The sequence below is a fragment of the Phalaenopsis equestris genome, unplaced genomic scaffold (assembly GCF_001263595.1).
Source record: "Phalaenopsis equestris unplaced genomic scaffold, ASM126359v1 Scaffold000002, whole genome shotgun sequence".
NCBI classification, from domain to species: Eukaryota; Viridiplantae; Streptophyta; class Magnoliopsida; order Asparagales; family Orchidaceae; genus Phalaenopsis; species Phalaenopsis equestris.
This window is the reverse complement of record NW_018164444.1, coordinates 81,229,292-81,245,961: the sequence shown is the minus strand read 5'-3', so window position 1 is coordinate 81,245,961 and position 16,670 is coordinate 81,229,292. Positions and strand designations below refer to the sequence as shown.

Here is a 16,670-nt window from a genome sequence, read left to right as displayed (position 1 = left end):
CTGTTACCTCATTAATCGCCTACCTACCAAAACGCTTCACTACAAATCTTCATATGAGATATTATTCCATAAATGACATATCTATCACCATTTAAAAAATAATTGGTTGCCAATGTTTTCCTTGGCTTAGGCCCTATCTTAATAATAAACTTAAACCTTTATCCAAAGAATGTGTTTTTCTTGGCTATGCCCCTTTTCAAAAAGGCTATAAATGCCTTGATTTATCTACTAACAAAGTTTATCTCTCCCGTCATGTTATCTTTAATGAAGACGTCTTTTCCTTTCAAAGGAAATCAACTTCTTCCTCATTTCATTCCCCACCCGCCCCCACTATACCTCCTCTTCTCCTGGTTCCCTCTATGGCATTTTCCCCAACCTACAATAATTATAATAGCAGTCCTCATCTGCATAGCCATTTCACCACTTCTCCGGCAGCTATAGACACATGGGACTTCGCCTAATCAAACCGAACCTTCTTTATCCTTGTCACCTGAGCCACTGCTAGCATCATTACCTTCTCTTCCCTCACATACTATGCTCACCAGAACTAAAACAGGTAGTCTAAAACCTCATCATATCCTCAATCTTATTCATCAAACTACCAATGCTCCCACTACTTCTTCTATGGCTCCTAAATATGAACATTGGAGAAAAGCTATGTCATCTAAATTCCAAGCTTTACAAGACCTCGGAATTTGTACTTCCCATGCCCCATTATAACATTCTTGGCTACAGGTGGACTTTCAAGACCAAGTTTAATTCCGATGGATCAATAGTTCGATATAAGGAATGACTAGTTGCTCAGTGGTTCAGACAACAAGAAGACAAAGATTATCTTGAAACCTTCAGTCCAATGGCAAAGATTGCTACAATATGAGTTTTTCTCACTATAGCTACCACCTACGAAAGACAAATTCTTCAACTTGATGTATCCAATGCATTCCTTCACGGTGATCTACAGGAGAATGTCTACATGCAACAACCTCAAGGCTTCCTTGAACAACCTTCAACCTACTTCTGTTTGTAAACTCAAAAAGACTATTTACGGCTTCAAGCAAGCACGCCGTCAGTGGCATCACACCCTCACTACCTATTTACAGTCTTTGCAATTTAACCACAGTTATGTCGATCCGTCTCTCTATGGTTATCATTCCAACAACTTTCATATCTACATGCTCATCTATGTGGATGACGTATTAATAACTGCAAATGATAACACTACCATCGACAATATTCTTTGAAGCTTACACTACAAATTTAAAATGAAAAATATGGGACTTATATCCAAGTTTCTTGGCATACAAGCTACACCTACCTCATATGGTCTACATCTCGATAAAAGTAGTTTCGCAATCATGATCCTTCACACCTCCGGAATGGCTAACTATAGATCTGTGCAAAATCCTGCCAAAACCAGTAAGTCTTCTGGCCTTTCTGATCACAATCATGATCCTTCTTTTTATCGAAAACTAATTGGATATTTGCAGTATTTAACATTAACGAGACCAAATATCACGTATGTCGTTAATCAGTCTTGTCAAACAATGCATCAACCAACTCAATCCAGCATTCAAGAATTAAAGCGTGTACTTCGATACCTACAAGGCATTGTTTCCCTCAACCTACCAATTATTCATGGATCTCTTGAACTCACTGCCTTTGCTGATGCTCATTGGGCTAGTGATCCTGCTGATCGGAAATCGACTACTGGTTACTGCATCTTTCTTGGGTTTATACTTATTCCATGAATTGTGGAGAAGTAAGCAACCATAGCTCGTTCCTCTATCAAAGTTGAATATAGAGCCTTTGCTACAACAACTAAAATTGTCTAGCTACAATGTTTACTACAAGAAATATCATTCTCCAACTCCTTTTTACTGTGACAACACTTCTGCTATTGCTCTTACCAATAATCTGGTGTTTCATGCCCACACCAAGCACATAGATATCAATTGTCATTATATTCGAGAAGTATCAAAATTAATGTTCTTATAGTTCAACATATCAATACCATTGATCTAATTGCTGATCTCATCAATCATCACCAAATTTCTTCCCAATTCCAGGTTTAAGCTTCTTCGTGGCAAATTGACAATCTTCGACAAAGATCATCAATTTGAAGGGGAATGTTAAAGGTGTCTATGTTGAACTAGGTGCAGCTCATAGGGCTGCGAATCGGTTCAGTTTATGTACTTTCACATTGGTGTATTTCCGGTTAGCTATATTTGCTTCTATCCTATGTGATCTATAAAAAGGAGAAGCATGGCTTTGTCTATTTCATCTTATTATGAATTAATTCCATATTCTATTCTAGCTTTTCTGTTTTGCACTATGCTTTCATATAGACACAACTATAAAAAATATGAAAAATTATTACGTATTGCTGACCACACGTCCTGATAACAATCAGGATGTGTCCATGCCGTTGCGAACCGCATGACGGCCCATCCAGATTCCGCACCATCATCTGAACTTATGGTTGCCGCATGTAAAAATTTCTCCAAAAACAGATGAAAAAAAAAATAATGAATACTATATAATAGAAAGAAGTGTCAAAACGTCCTCCTTATTATTTAGAGGGGAGTCCATTTTTGTCCCAAGATTCATAAAAACATCAATTTAATCCTCAAATTCTTTTAATATGAGTTAAAATAGTCTCCACTGAGGACTAGTGTAGCCAACATTAAACGAATTTGGAGATTAATTTAGCACTTCTATAAACTCTGTGACTAGAATACACTCATTTAAATAGTCCAGGGACTATTTTGACAATTTACTCATATATAATAGATACAAATCATAATATATAAAAAAAATTAAAAGAAGACTTATATGCATACGTCTTAATTCCTATCTATTTACATATCTAACATCTAAATTTCAATTTTTACATGATTATCACCTTACAGAAGTTATATTTCACATTTTAAAAGCTAAAAATGATTACTTTGATATGATATGAAAGCTTTGGGTGATATAGATGTAAAAAATCAAAGTTGAGGCGTTAGATATATAAATACATAATAGGCATTGGGTGGTAAATATGTAAATGCCTCAAAATTAAATGACGACAAAAATAAAAATTATAAGATTTATGGTCAAATATGATGAAAACATCAAAAATACAGTTCAAAAAGAATATTTTCTGCAATATATTTATCACAAAACAAAAACTATCTTTCAAAATTAAATAGGTGAAAATTTTACAGAAGCGAGGCATACCGGAATATAGGAACACTTTCAGCCGAAATCTCAATCTAAAATATTCAGCTGCTCTTCTCACAGGCCTTCAGTGCAGGAGGTAATGTCCTGAACAATCCATCCCACAGCGAAGAAGTAATTCCAAATCCCATTGTTTGAGTTCTAAAGTGGTGATTCATATGATAAATCTGGCAAAAAAACTCCCAAGTAAGATCTCTTGCTATTCACAATTTTTTTTTGGGAAGATTTACATGCATACAACTTTATTCTTATGTATTTTCATATCTAACACTTGAAGGTTTGATAGTTACATTTATAACACTTTGATGTTATAAATCTATGCATGTAAATATGTATTTCACTTTTAAGAAGTTGGTAATAATAATATTTTTTATGTAGTGTTTAACATTTGAGTTGTTGGCATGTAAATGTAAAAGTTTAGGAGTTATATATGTAAATATATAAAAATTGTGTGATATATGTTGATCCCCCATGTTATTTGGAAGATTTAAAAACATTACTCTTCATTTCTATGCATGAAAACATGTAATTCGCTCTTAAAAGGTTAATAATATTGATATTTTTTATGTAATGTTAATGATTTGAGCGGTATGCATGTAAATGTAAAAGTTTACAAGTTAAATATGTAAATATATATGAATTGAGTGATATGTATGTAAATGACCCCATGTTCTTTGGAAGATTTACCTAAATGACACTTAATTTCCATGTATTTACATATGTAACACCCAAACTCCAAATTGTAGATACATACCACCTTACCTAAGCATGAAAATGCATATTTCACTTTTTTGAAGTTAAAATAATGATTTTTTTAATGTGACATGAAAGATTTGTTGAAATATAAAATTTATTTTTACTTTTTGGGCCTTAGTTGTTTAAATAAAGCCCAATAAGAGCCTAATTTCTAGAAGTATGTTCTAGAAAAGTCTCGTCTAGAAGCTTATTCTAAAGTAATCCATAGAGTTGTCTAGAATGTGTGGTAGGTATGGAATTATAAAGAGGATTCTAGAGAGTCATTTGTAACCATTAGATTAGAATTGTAGCCATTAATTAAGAAGGAGCCACTAGTATAAATAGGGGTGGAGTCTTTGAGTTTGTATGAAGCTAAGAAAATGTGATAAATAGAAGTGCAGCTTCTTCCATAAATTTTTGACCTTTGTCAAATCCTAAAAACTTTTCTATTCCAACAAAATGGTATCATAGTCTAAAGGTTCCTCTATAGAGCAATAACAAACAGTGGCATGGTTTCCTCCCAAGTCCCGATGCTTAAGGAAAGCATCTACTACAATTGAAGTATCAAAATGAAGACATTCTTTGGAGCGCATGACGTTTGAGAGGTTGTGAAGAAAAGCTATGATGAGCCAAGCGACGAGTCCGCTCTATCCACAACACAAAAGGATAGCTTAAGAGACTTGTTAAAAAGAGACAAGAAGACTCTCTTTCTCATCTATCAATTTTTAGATGAAGATGGTTTTGAGAAGATCTCAAGTGCTACTTCGGCCAAGCTAGCATGAGAGAAGCTCGAGATCTCGTATAAGGGAGAATAAAAAGTTATAAAGTTACAACTTCAAACTTTAAGAAGTCAATTTGATGCTTTGCATATAAAAGAAGACAAGTTGGTCTTCGATTACTTTTCTAGAGTCATTACCATTTCCAATCAACTAAAAAGAAATTGTGAGAAGTTAGAAGATGTGGCATCATGAAAAAGATTCTTCGATTGTTAGATTCAAAACTTGATTACTAAGATGTCAATGTCTTAAAATAGAATATTCTTGCTCAACATTCAAAACGATATTGTCAAATGTCTCACGACCTATTATAAAGATGCTTCTTGGCTCTGACATCTTCGATTTGGGCATCTCAACTTCGGAGAACTTTAATTGCTTTCAAAGAAAAAGATGATGAGAAGATTACCTTGCATCAACCACCCTAATCAATTATGTGAAGAATGTTTACTCCGAAAGCACTTCAGGAAAGCTTTCCAAGAGAGTCAAGTTCAAGAGCCCAAAAGCCTCTTGAGCTCATACATACTAATGTCTGCGGTCCAATAAAGCCAAGTTCACTCGATAAGAGCAACTATTTTCTTCTCTTCATAGATAATTTTTCACGAAAAAACATGGGTGTATTTCTTAAAACAAAAATCAGAGGTTTTTGGAATATTCAAGAAGCTTAAGGCAGATGTAGAGAAAGAAAGTGGTCTCAAGATCAAAGTTATGCGATCTGATCAAGGAGAATTTACTTCAAAAGAATTTCAAAAATTCTGTGAAGCCAACGGAATACGTCGACTTTTAACTGCTCCAAGATCCCCCCAACAAAATGGAATAGAGAAAATGAAGAATAGAACCATCCTTGACATGACAAGGAGCATGTTAAAAAGAAAGAGATTGTCAAAAGAGTTTTGGGCAGAAACGGTTGCATGTGTTGTTTATTTGGCTAACCGATCACCAACAAGAAGTGTGTTGGGAAAGACACCACAAGAAGCATGGAGTGGAAGCCCAGCATCTCTCATCTACGAGCTTTTGGATGCATAACTCATGTACACATACCTGGCGAGAAAAGAAGTAAGCTGAATGACACGAGCGAAAAGTTCATTTTTATTTATTTTTATTTGTTACGACACCAACTCGAAAGACTACAAGCTATACAATTCAAGTACAGGGAAAACAACGAAATACGTCGACTTCTTATTGCTCCAAGATCCCCCCAACAAAATGGAATAGCGGAAATGAAGAATAGAACTATCCTTGACATGACAATGAGCATGTTAAAAAGCAACAGATTGCCGAAAGAGTTTTGAGCAGAAGCGGTTGCATGTGTTGTTTATTTGGCTAACAGATCACCAATAAGAAGTGTGTTGGGAAAGACACCACAAGAAGCATGGAGTGGAAGGAAGTTCGACATCTCTCATCTACGAGCTTTTGGATGCATAACTCTTGTACACATACCTAACGAGAAAAAAAGTAAGCTGAATAACAAGTGCGAAAAGTTCATTTTCATTGGTTACGACACCAACTCGAAAGACTACAAGCTATACAATTCAAATACAGGGAAAACAATCATTAGCAGAAATGTCATACTCAATGAAGGATGAGAATGAAACTGGGGACTACATGATGAGAACTACAACTTTTTCCCATACTTTTAAGAAGAAGACGCAGAGCAACCAAGGATCAAGCAAGCAAGAGAAGAGTCTACTACTTCACAAACAACATTGACTACAAGTACTCAAAGTGGTTCATCGCCGTTAACTTCAAGAGAAAATTCAAGTGAAAAATATCATGCTTCAGAAGATTACTAGATCTTTATGAGGTAACTAAGAATCAAGATAATGTTACTCTCTTTTGTCTCTTTGTCGACTGTGAGCCCATGGATTTCCAAGAATCCATACAAAGCAAGAAGTGAAAAAATGCAATGGATGAAGAAATCAATGCAATCGAGAAGAACGATACATGGGAGCTAGCTTCACTTCCTAAAGAGCATAAGAAAATTGATGTGAAGCTGATGTACAAAGCAAAAAAGAATTCCAAAGAAGAAATTGAAAGATACAATGCAAGATTCGCGGTAAAAAGCTACAGTCAAAGAGTAAATATCGACTATGACAAATTATTTGCCCATGTTGCTCGATTAGAAACTATTCTAATCATCTCTTTGACAGCTCAAAATAAGTGGAGAATACATCAAATGGATGTAAAATCTGTCTTCTTGAATGGAATACTTGAAAAAAAAGTCTACATTCAGCAGCATTGAGGATATGAAGTCAAAGGACAATAAGATAAGGTTTTAAAGCTTAAAAAGACTCTCTACGGGCTGAAGCAAGCACCAAGAGCATAGAATAACCGAATATACAAGTATCTGCAAGAGAAATGCTTCATAAAGTGTCCTTTTGAGCATGCTCTTTACATCAATAATGAAAATAAAAATGTCTTGATTGTTTGTTTATATGTCGATGACTTGATCTTTACTGAAAACAATCCAAGCATATTTGAAAAATTCAAAGAAGTGATGATAAAGGAAATCGAAATGACACATATTGGGCTCATGATATACTATCTTAGGATTGAAGTCAAGCAAAAGGAAGATGAGATTTTCATCTCTCAAGAAGGTTATGCAAGGGAGATATTGAAGAAATTCAAGATGGATAATAGCCGACCTATAAATACCCCTGTAGAATGTGGAGTCGAGCTATCAAAATATGATGAGGGAAAAAGAATTGATCCAACAGTTTTCAAGAGTTTGGTTGGAAGTTTGTGCTACTTGGCATGCACAAGACCTGATATTTTTTATGTTGTTGGATTTGTCAGTCGCTACATGGAGACTCCGACTGCTACCCACCTGAAGACCGTTAAGAGAATCATGTGTTATATCAATGTTACAATTGATTTTGTCTTACTTTACTCATCATCTAACAATTTCAAGCTTGTAGGATATAATAACAGTGATTGAGCTGGAGATATGAATGATAGAAAAAACACTATAGGGTTCGTGTTCCTCGTAAGAGACACTGTTTTCACTTGAATGTCAAAGAAACAACCAATTGTCACTCTTTCTACTTGTAAAACATAGTGCGTGGCTGCAACCTTATGTGTTTGTCATGTAATTTGACTTCGAAACCTATTAAAGGAGTTAAGTTTATCACAAAAAGAGGAGATCAAGATCTGTATCGATAACAAGTCTGCAATAGCTAGCAAAGAATTCAGTTTTCCACGATAAAAGCTAGCACATTGATACGCGTTATCACTACATCAGAGAATGCATCGAAAGAAAGGAGATACAAGTGCAGTACATGAAATCTCAAGATCAAGTTACATATATTTTTACCAAACCACTTAAGAGTGAAGACTTTATTAAAATGAGAAGTTTACTTTGAGTCACAAAATCAAATTTAAGAGGGGGTGTTGAAATATAAACTTGATTTTTAGTTTTTGGGCCTTATTTGTTTAAATAAAGTCCAATAAGAGCCTAATCTCTAGAAGCATAATCTATAAAAATCTCATCTAGAAGCTTATTCTAGATTAATCCATAAAGTTGTCTAGAATGTGTGGTAGTTATGGAATTATAAAAGGAATTCTAGAGAATCATTTGTAACTATTATATTATAATTGTAGTGGTACAATCCTAGCAATTAATTTAGAATGTATCACTAGTATAAATAGAGGTGGAGTTTTTGAATTTGTTTGAAGCTAAGAAAAGGTGATAAATAGAAGTGTAGTTTCTTCCATAAATTTTTAACCTTTGTCAAATCCTAAAAGCTTCTCCATTCTAACCAAATTTGGGTGGTATAAAATTTAAAATGTACAATTTAGGTGTTAGACCTGTAAATACATAAGAATTGAGTGGCATGTATGTAAAGCCTACTTTTTTTGGTTAATTAAGAGCTTCCTAGTAAGATGTTCAGATTTCTGACCTTCAAATGTTTAGCTGGGTTTCTGAAAGGCCTTCCATGGTGCAGGTAATAGTGAGTGCAATCATACATCACATAACCGAGCAAACCCCCACCAAATAAGGCAGGGGCTGCGGCGGGCTTCGCTACGAGTTTGGTCAGGTTCCATAACTGCAGTAAGGAATCAATCATGGCATCAGTGAGGGTATAGTACTGTTACTGGAACAGTTAATTATGTTATATGATTGAATTTCATTAAAAAAAAAACTGGATTAGAATTTGGTGTGGATCGATCTATGCATGAATCAATCATGACATCAGTTTGACTCAGCTTGAAATTGAATCATTAGCAACCGTAATTACCAGAAAAGTTCTGTTTTTTCAAGTATTGTGAACATCCAACCTAACTATGGTTAGGATACATAGTTATTTGTTGTCTTTTAATGTTAACTCTTATACTCATAGATTAAAAGTGAAATGAGAGAATACATGAGACTTACTGGAATGCAAAGAATAGCAGCCGCAGCTGGGGGAAAAACAAGGCGAAGGCCATCCATTGGATGTTTATGATGGCATCCGTGAAGCAAATAATGTGCTGTGTTTGCCCTGCAAATTTACTGATAATGATCTTTTTGTCATGCCAGTGTCTTTTTTTAAACATACAAAACATTAATTTTTACTAACACCAAAACATTAATTTTTACATATGCCACCTTACATATGCCTGAACAGGTATATTTAACTTTTAAAGATAAGGAGTTGTTGGGATCACTTTTATTATTATTTTTTTTAATTTATATTTATACAAGAACTAAAATATAATTGATAGGCTATGATATGTTTACCTGTTTTAAAAGAACTTAAAAATATTTTTTAAATATTTCAAGTGTTTTAAAATACAAAATAGGTTATTTTTTAAAACAAAAAATAAAAATATACAAATATTGTACTAAACAAACATGTTTTTAGAATAAAAGCAAAAATAAAAATCCAAAACAAAACCAAAGGTAATGCTATTTTTTATGTTACGAAAGTTTTTATGTTTGATATGTAAATACATAGGAATTAAGTGGCATGTATGTAAATGCGCCTTGTTTTTTTCGGAGACAGATGTCTTAATATTTTTCATTTTATTTCCAGTTACTAAAAACGGGGGTACCTACCAGTAGCTCTTTGTCCTGATATGGAAAAGAAATCGGTGCACAATGTACTCAATAAAAGTCCATATAAATACTCCAGACAGAACCGACAGAGCAAGCTGGGATGGAGATTGGCCCATGTGGAATGATGTCACCAAACCCCAGCATACAACTGGTAGCCATGTGGTTGGAATGGCCCACCACACAGTGCGTGTCAAAAACTGGTGAAATGAAAGCCCAGCAATTTAGAAGATCACGTTCAGAGTAAAAGACATTGGGTCAAGTTGTTGGATTTTTTAAACTATTTTCTGGCACCTGAAAACTGAGCCAGACTCGAATCAATTTTGTTCTTATGTATTTACATATCTAACACCTGAAGTGTAATTTTTACATAAATATCATCTTATACATGCATGAAAAAGATGTACCCACTTTTAAAAAGTTAAAATTGTGACATTTTTTATATGATACTAAAAGTTTGGGTGCTATAAAACTATAAATGCAAAAAATAAAGTTCAGATACTAGATATATAAATACAGGAGTAGGGTGGTATCTATATAAATGCCCCATTTTATTTATTTAATTATTTGCTTTTATTTTTAAAAATATATCTATTTAGTATATATTTGGGGCATTTACATACATACCACACAATTTGTATATGTTTACATATCCAATACATATATATATTTTTTTGGGGCATTTACATACATACCACACAATTTTTATATGTTTACATATCCAATACATACATATTTTTTTAAAATTTACATGCACACCACTCAAAACATACATAAAAAATATTACTATTACAAACTTTTTAAAAAGTGAAATACGGATGTTCATGCATAAATTTACAACACCAAAAATGCTATAAATATAAATATCAAAATTTAAATGTTAGTTATGTAAATAAATAGGAATGGTGTGGTATGTATGTAAATTTCCAGTAATTTTAACATGCTTAATATTTTATTTTTAAAAACAAATAAACAAGTTTTTAAAAACTCTACAAACAAGGTTACAATGTGTGTTTTTAAAAATAAGTTAATTTATTTTCAGTATATCTAATCTAATTCATTTCAAATTAGAATATAAGCAAAATAAAATAAAAAATTTAAAAAATGATCTAAAACTGCCCATTAGTTTCAGTATAGAGAAATAAGCTATTGCTTAAAAAGTAAATTTTAAACAACTACCTCAAGGAAGTCATTTTCAAAAAAACGTGGGCTTTCCTTGCTGATGATTGGCTGGTGAACCCATTCCTGGTAAGCATCCTCAAGATGGCCAACCTACTCAACAAAGAAGTTCTCTAATTTTCATACGATAAAGCAATGAAAGTATCACTAGAGGCTTCTGCTACAGTTGTGAGTTAAAAGTTTGAATGAGATTTTTTCCCTTTTACATCAAAAGAAAAACAATCAAATTATGCGAGATATTGGATCATACAAGAGCATAGACTGAAAAGTGAGATTTTTGGGATGATAATCTCTAAGGGTGTAAATGAGTTGTTTGTTTATTAAATCGACTTTGAGCTCGAGCTCATGAAGCGTATTGTTTCTTAGAAAAGAGAAAAAAAAATTGTAATTAGGAGATAACTGTAAATTATCATTTTTTAAATATTTTTAATAATTTAAAGATGAACAATTAAATTTTAATATATTTTGAATTATTTTTTTATACATATTCTTTTAAACAAGTCTGCTCATAAGCAAACGAGTTGAGGCGGAGACTGGCCTAAGCTCATCAAGCTTCGCACACGAGCAACTTATCGAGCCGAGCTCGAGCAGGCTCATGAGTCGGTTTGGCTCAATTACAGCACTGATAATCTCTAACAGTGGCTGAACTTGAAAGTATGTTAGTTTTCTACGGCGTTTAAGTGGAAAAAAATTTTAGCCTGTTTGGAAGAATTATAGAAAGATTCTAACTTTTTATCTTATAATAAAGCTTCCAACCTTACTTATGTTGTAAATTTCGCATACGATGATAGCATTGAGAAGATATAAGACAATAGGGTACCTGAAAAACCAGAGGCTTATTCAAGTCCACGGTAAATTCCTTCGTTACCATAATAGGCCAATCTGCTCGATTACATTAAGCAAAGAAAATCAATAAAACTAAGAAAATAACACCGACACCTGCCCTTTACATTTATCTAAATATTTTTAGGAAAATTTACATATATACCACACAATTCTTATGTATTTACATAGCTGACTCTTAAAAGTTTATATTTACATTTATAGCACTAGTTGTAATAAACCTACACATTAGAAGGTGCATTTCATTTTTAAAGAGTAAAAGTGATGTTTTTGAAGTGATATTAAAGATTTGAGTGACCTGAAGATATGTAAATAAAAAAAAATTTAGCCTTGCATGGTATGTATGTAAATGCCCCTTTTTTTAAACAAGGAAAAAAGAAATTAAAGAGGGAAAATGACATATTTGGCAGCCCACATTACTTTTAAACAAAAAAGTATGGGCTATATAATAAAACAAGCAATCTCAATCAAGAATCTTTATTGGCATGACAAGGAGAAAATAACAAGCCCTGGCACAAATGTGGAGTGTTAGAAGGGAAATTTTTTTGAAATGCTCCTCATGCACATTCAAGTCACATATTATTCAAAATTGTATCTTATATGTCGATAAAGAAAAAAGCTAACCTCTCTACACATGAAACATTATTGTGTGCGGTGTCCGATCAGGACCGTGAAAAAATTAGAGTGGGCCCCACTCTAACAATAAATAAAATAAAAAAATATATTTCAGTGGTCATTATCTGACACCGCACGGAAATTGCGGGCAGTGTCTGTACGCAATAATTGCTCCTCCATACACTCCACACTCATCTTATTGACAAGATAACACATAAAACCTTTTGTTTGAAAATATGCAGAACCATAATTTATATTAATAAAAACCCATGGGAACAGCAAAATGTATGAACTAATCAACTTATTTTTAAAAACACTTAAAATAACAAAGTGATGTTTTGAGTACTTTTAAAAATAATCACCTCAACCAAGCATAAACAAAATAAATTAAAATTAAAAAATAAAATTGATCCAAAATGGCCTCTTTTAAGAGATTAAATTCAAAAAAGGAATAATAATTAATCTGAATTCATATCCTTTCTTTAAGCTAACTTGAACTTGAAATGATTTCCTCCCAAAAATCAACATAACCGAAATCTCAAAGGTGTGATACTCCCCACTAACTAATAAAAACTAGATCTGCCTTTAGGCGCCATTTGGTAAAAGGTAAATATACCTTTTTTTTAGGCTTCATGTGTTTGTTGGACCGGATATTGAAAAGGGAAGTTTTAGAAATTATGATATTGGCTACTTTTATTATTTGGTTGGCTGTAGTTAAAACTCAATATTTGATTCAAGTGCCACAAACTCTCTTAAAATTCTTTAAATATAATGATTTGGTTTTCTCACCCAAAATGAGTGAAAAAATTACATCAAATAATAAAACATAATGTATAATAAAACATAATGTAAAGTGATTTCCCTTTCATTCATTATAGCACATTAAGTAGCCTAATTATAGTTCATTTCATTCTTAATTGGTTTCAATTAGATTCTAATCGGTAATTATGATTAATCGCTTAGCTTAATTATTTTTTAAGTAACCTTAGTACAAATAAGTAAATCAATAATTACTATCTAATACTCCTAACTTCAAATTAAATATTAATTACCTTTAGTAAATCAAACCATCTCAAATTCATAATTATTTTAATTATCTGAATCCCAACAACTTCTTAATCTCTTTCATAAATCTCATAATCATTTAGATTCCAAATCCTAAACCAAATAGCCAATTACTTCACAGCAAAATTTAGCTCGATTTAACTAGTACAATGCCCAACAGATATCAGGATTATTAACCCAATTAAAACTTAAATTTAGCCAAACAGCCCCTTTAGACAATCATAGACTACAAAATCATTAATCGTTTCAAACCACATCCAACTTGCACGGAAAACCCTAAAAGAAAATTGCTCCAAAACGCTATCGAAACCATGTCCAAGGAAAACATTGCAAAATCAAATGAGCGAAGAAACATAAATCCACAACAAGCCCAAACCAGCAATTACTACAAGAACATCGCACGAACTCAAGACCACCACACACTTCCCTTCACCTCCAAATCCCAAAACAATAGTAGAACCCTACAATGCCGCTACCAAAACCCTTCAATGAGCCACCGTAACCCCACCCTCAACTCCCCAACATCAGCAAGATGAACACTCAACAGATTTCCTAGATCTGAACAAACCAGAACAAGAGAAAGCTTAATTTCACTCACCTTGAAAATAAGGCCGCCTGGTTTCGTTTCCGGTTCCCCTCTTCTTCTCGATCGGAGAAGAAGCTGAAAGCGTAAAGAAGGAAAGAGCCTCCGGGTAAGCCCGCGCGGCCCCTTCGGCCGTTTTGTACCGGTTTATATAGAAGCGCGATGCAGCGGAACCTGCCGTCAGGAAAACGGAATATCCGTCAGCGAGTTCTGTCAGACGCGTCATTTGCCCGTTATCACCCGACAAATACTAACGCCGTCATATCCTACCTCAGGCTCTCAGCCTGCCTGTACTATTATTTAATTATTTAATGCTTTCGAATTTAATTTAAGGGCCAATTTATTACGTACCACTCAAAATTTAGCGATTTCGAAAATTGATTTAGAATTTTAGCTCGAATTGAAATAAATGAGTTAAATGATTATTTTAATTTTTTGAATTTAATTTGTTTCGAGTCGAATTTGAGTCATACATGAACTGACACGAATTGACTCGAGATCGGCTCATAATATTTTTATTTATAAAAATTATATATACAATACTAAGTAGAATTGAATATAACGAGTCCAAGCAAATTTCGAGTCGATTTCAAACTGAAATGATTCCAAATAGCTCAACTTGAATCGGCTCGTTTTGATTTGAGATAAATCTAGAGTCACGAGCTGATTACAGGCCGCACTAATCTATTTGATCCAATTTCAAGAAATTGGATCTTTAACAACCATATTTACGTATCTAATATCGAAATTATAATTTTTACATTTATATCATTCAAATTTTTCATATCACTATTTACAAAGTGACATACATATAAATTTGAAGTTTAGATGTTAGATATATAAATTCATAAGAATTATTTGATATATATGTTAATATTCCTTGATTTAAAGGATCGAGTATGATTTAGTAAAGTTTACATATTCAAGAGTGGGCACCATTTTACATAATTTACAAAAAAAAAATGAATGTTATGATACAAATATATGTATATATATATTAAAGGAATGACCAAATGTTATTATACGAGCCTCCAGCCATCCCTAATATACCTAACAATAACGAGTATCAGCTTCTTAAGGCCAATTGTATCAGAGGGTATTCAAATCCCCGACCCGATGGAACTTATATCTTAGATGCCAACCAACAGGCTGAGGTACACGATACATGATATGTATGTATGAGGAATCTTATACAGTTGATATCAACCAACATGTCGGGGTATGTGATAAATGCTTATTTCTTAAACTATTTATGTTTGTATGTGTATATACATATATATATATATATATATGACAAGTATGTATGTATTTTATGTCCCTGTATTTATTTATTCATGCATGTATGTTTATGCATGCATGTGTATTATTAATAAGACACTAGTGATCTATATGTTTGGTTAATTTTTATTACAAATAGGTAAATTACCTTCAAATATTAGCTTATAGAGAAGCCATGTTGATTTCCTTATATAAAATATTTTAAGTATTTTTCTTTTATTAATTTATACTTTGTAGTATTAAGTTGGCCATAATCATAAAATAATAAATTTCACAACACATCCAAAGGGGGAAAAGAAAAAAACTTGGAAGTATGCAAACTTGCCTTTGATAGAAAATAGAAACCATATATTTTGCACTAATGATCTTCTCACAATACAGTCTAATTATTGTGTGTGGAGAACGCACACTGAGCTGCGTGCGCTCTCCGATCACAGCAACGCATCGCAACTGTATGACAGTGGATGCGCTCTCCGATCACAGCCGCGATGTGCTGTTGTGATTGTGCTCTATGCACGCAATAATCGCTCCACAATACAAGTTCTAACAAACAATTTTTTCATGCACAAGCTTATGACACGAATGGGTTATATACATAAATATAAAAGTTCGGGTGTTAGATACATAAATACATAAGAATTATATGGTATGCACATAATCTACTATAGACTATGAACAAGCAATTTTCACCTACACTCGTCCAAATGCTCTGGCAAAATACAAAAGAAGACAAACCTATCACCTTTTAAATAAGGAAACTCAACTCTCAAGAGAAATTTACATGCATACCATATAATTCTTATGTATTTGCACATATAACACCTAAATTTTTTTTTATTTACATTTATGACACTTTAATGAAAGAAATTTATACATGAAAAGATGTTAAAGATATGAGAAGTAAATATATGAAATTTTTTAATGAATAGGAAGAAAAAAGAAAATAATACACAAAGTTTGATGTTGATAGCATAAAAGGCAAGATTGTAAATTTATAATGTCATGCAAAACTTTTCTGAATGCTAATGGATGAAATAAATTGACACTTATTGTTTCTTGTTGGAAGACTTTTTGAAAGGTTTCTTGTTTGGCTTCAGCTTGTTGGATGTTAAAGATATGACTTCTTTATCCCTTTTCCTCTGCTTCTCCTTCTTCACATTGAACATTGTAACAGCCTGTTTCACATCAAAAGGAATTCTTAGTAAAAGTGCAAATGAAAAGGGGAGCTAAAAGGCAATCCCCCTAATATATATATATATATATATATGTATATATATAATGTTTGTAAGTGCGGCGTACCCCAGCCTAAGGTGTGGCATTAAGAAGGGGGCATTCAAGTTTT

General features: G+C 33.0%; 3 protein-coding genes across 5 annotated transcripts in view; 1 reads left to right on the top strand and 2 right to left on the bottom strand.

Moving 5' to 3' along the window:
* The window catches only part of LOC110029131 (dihydroceramide fatty acyl 2-hydroxylase FAH2-like), a 28,605-nt gene extending 14,443 nt beyond the window's left edge, over positions 1–14,162 (bottom strand). Inside the window, exons 1-7 of one of the 2 annotated variants that reach the window (XM_020731275.1) lie at positions 14,066–14,162; positions 11,765–11,826; positions 10,945–11,037; positions 9,769–9,965; positions 9,106–9,211; positions 8,630–8,776; positions 3,223–3,389 (exon numbers count right to left, since the gene is read on the bottom strand). In XM_020731275.1, the coding sequence (XP_020586934.1) occupies positions 3,267–3,389; positions 8,630–8,776; positions 9,106–9,211; positions 9,769–9,965; positions 10,945–11,037; positions 11,765–11,815 (717 nt within the window). In that variant the 5' untranslated portion in view covers positions 11,816–11,826; positions 14,066–14,162 and the 3' untranslated portion in view covers positions 3,223–3,266. Of the gene's footprint in view, positions 1–3,178; positions 3,390–8,629; positions 8,777–9,105; positions 9,212–9,768; positions 9,966–10,944; positions 11,038–11,764; positions 11,827–14,065 lie in introns of those variants that run through there. The other variant, XM_020731268.1, reaches the window with a different exon arrangement.
* Positions 1,356–1,748, top strand: LOC110020555 (uncharacterized mitochondrial protein AtMg00810-like). The gene has a single exon (XM_020718698.1). The coding sequence runs from the start codon at positions 1,356–1,358 to the stop codon at positions 1,746–1,748; it is 393 nt and encodes a 130-aa protein (XP_020574357.1).
* Positions 14,163–16,283: 2,121 nt separating the features above from the next.
* LOC110029072 (ribosome biogenesis regulatory protein homolog) overlaps positions 16,284–16,670 on the bottom strand; it is a 25,178-nt gene continuing 24,791 nt past the window's right edge. For both annotated transcript variants that reach the window (XM_020731203.1, XM_020731195.1), the window contains exon 9: positions 16,284–16,503. In XM_020731203.1, the coding sequence (XP_020586862.1) occupies positions 16,375–16,503 (129 nt within the window). In that variant the 3' untranslated portion in view covers positions 16,284–16,374. The remainder of the gene's footprint in view (positions 16,504–16,670) is intronic.

What these genes read in the sequence shown, in the direction of transcription:
- LOC110020555 (XM_020718698.1), top strand. Translation starts at nt 1,356, where the DNA reads ATGATCCTTCACACCTCCGGAATGGCTAACTATAGATCTGTGCAAAAT.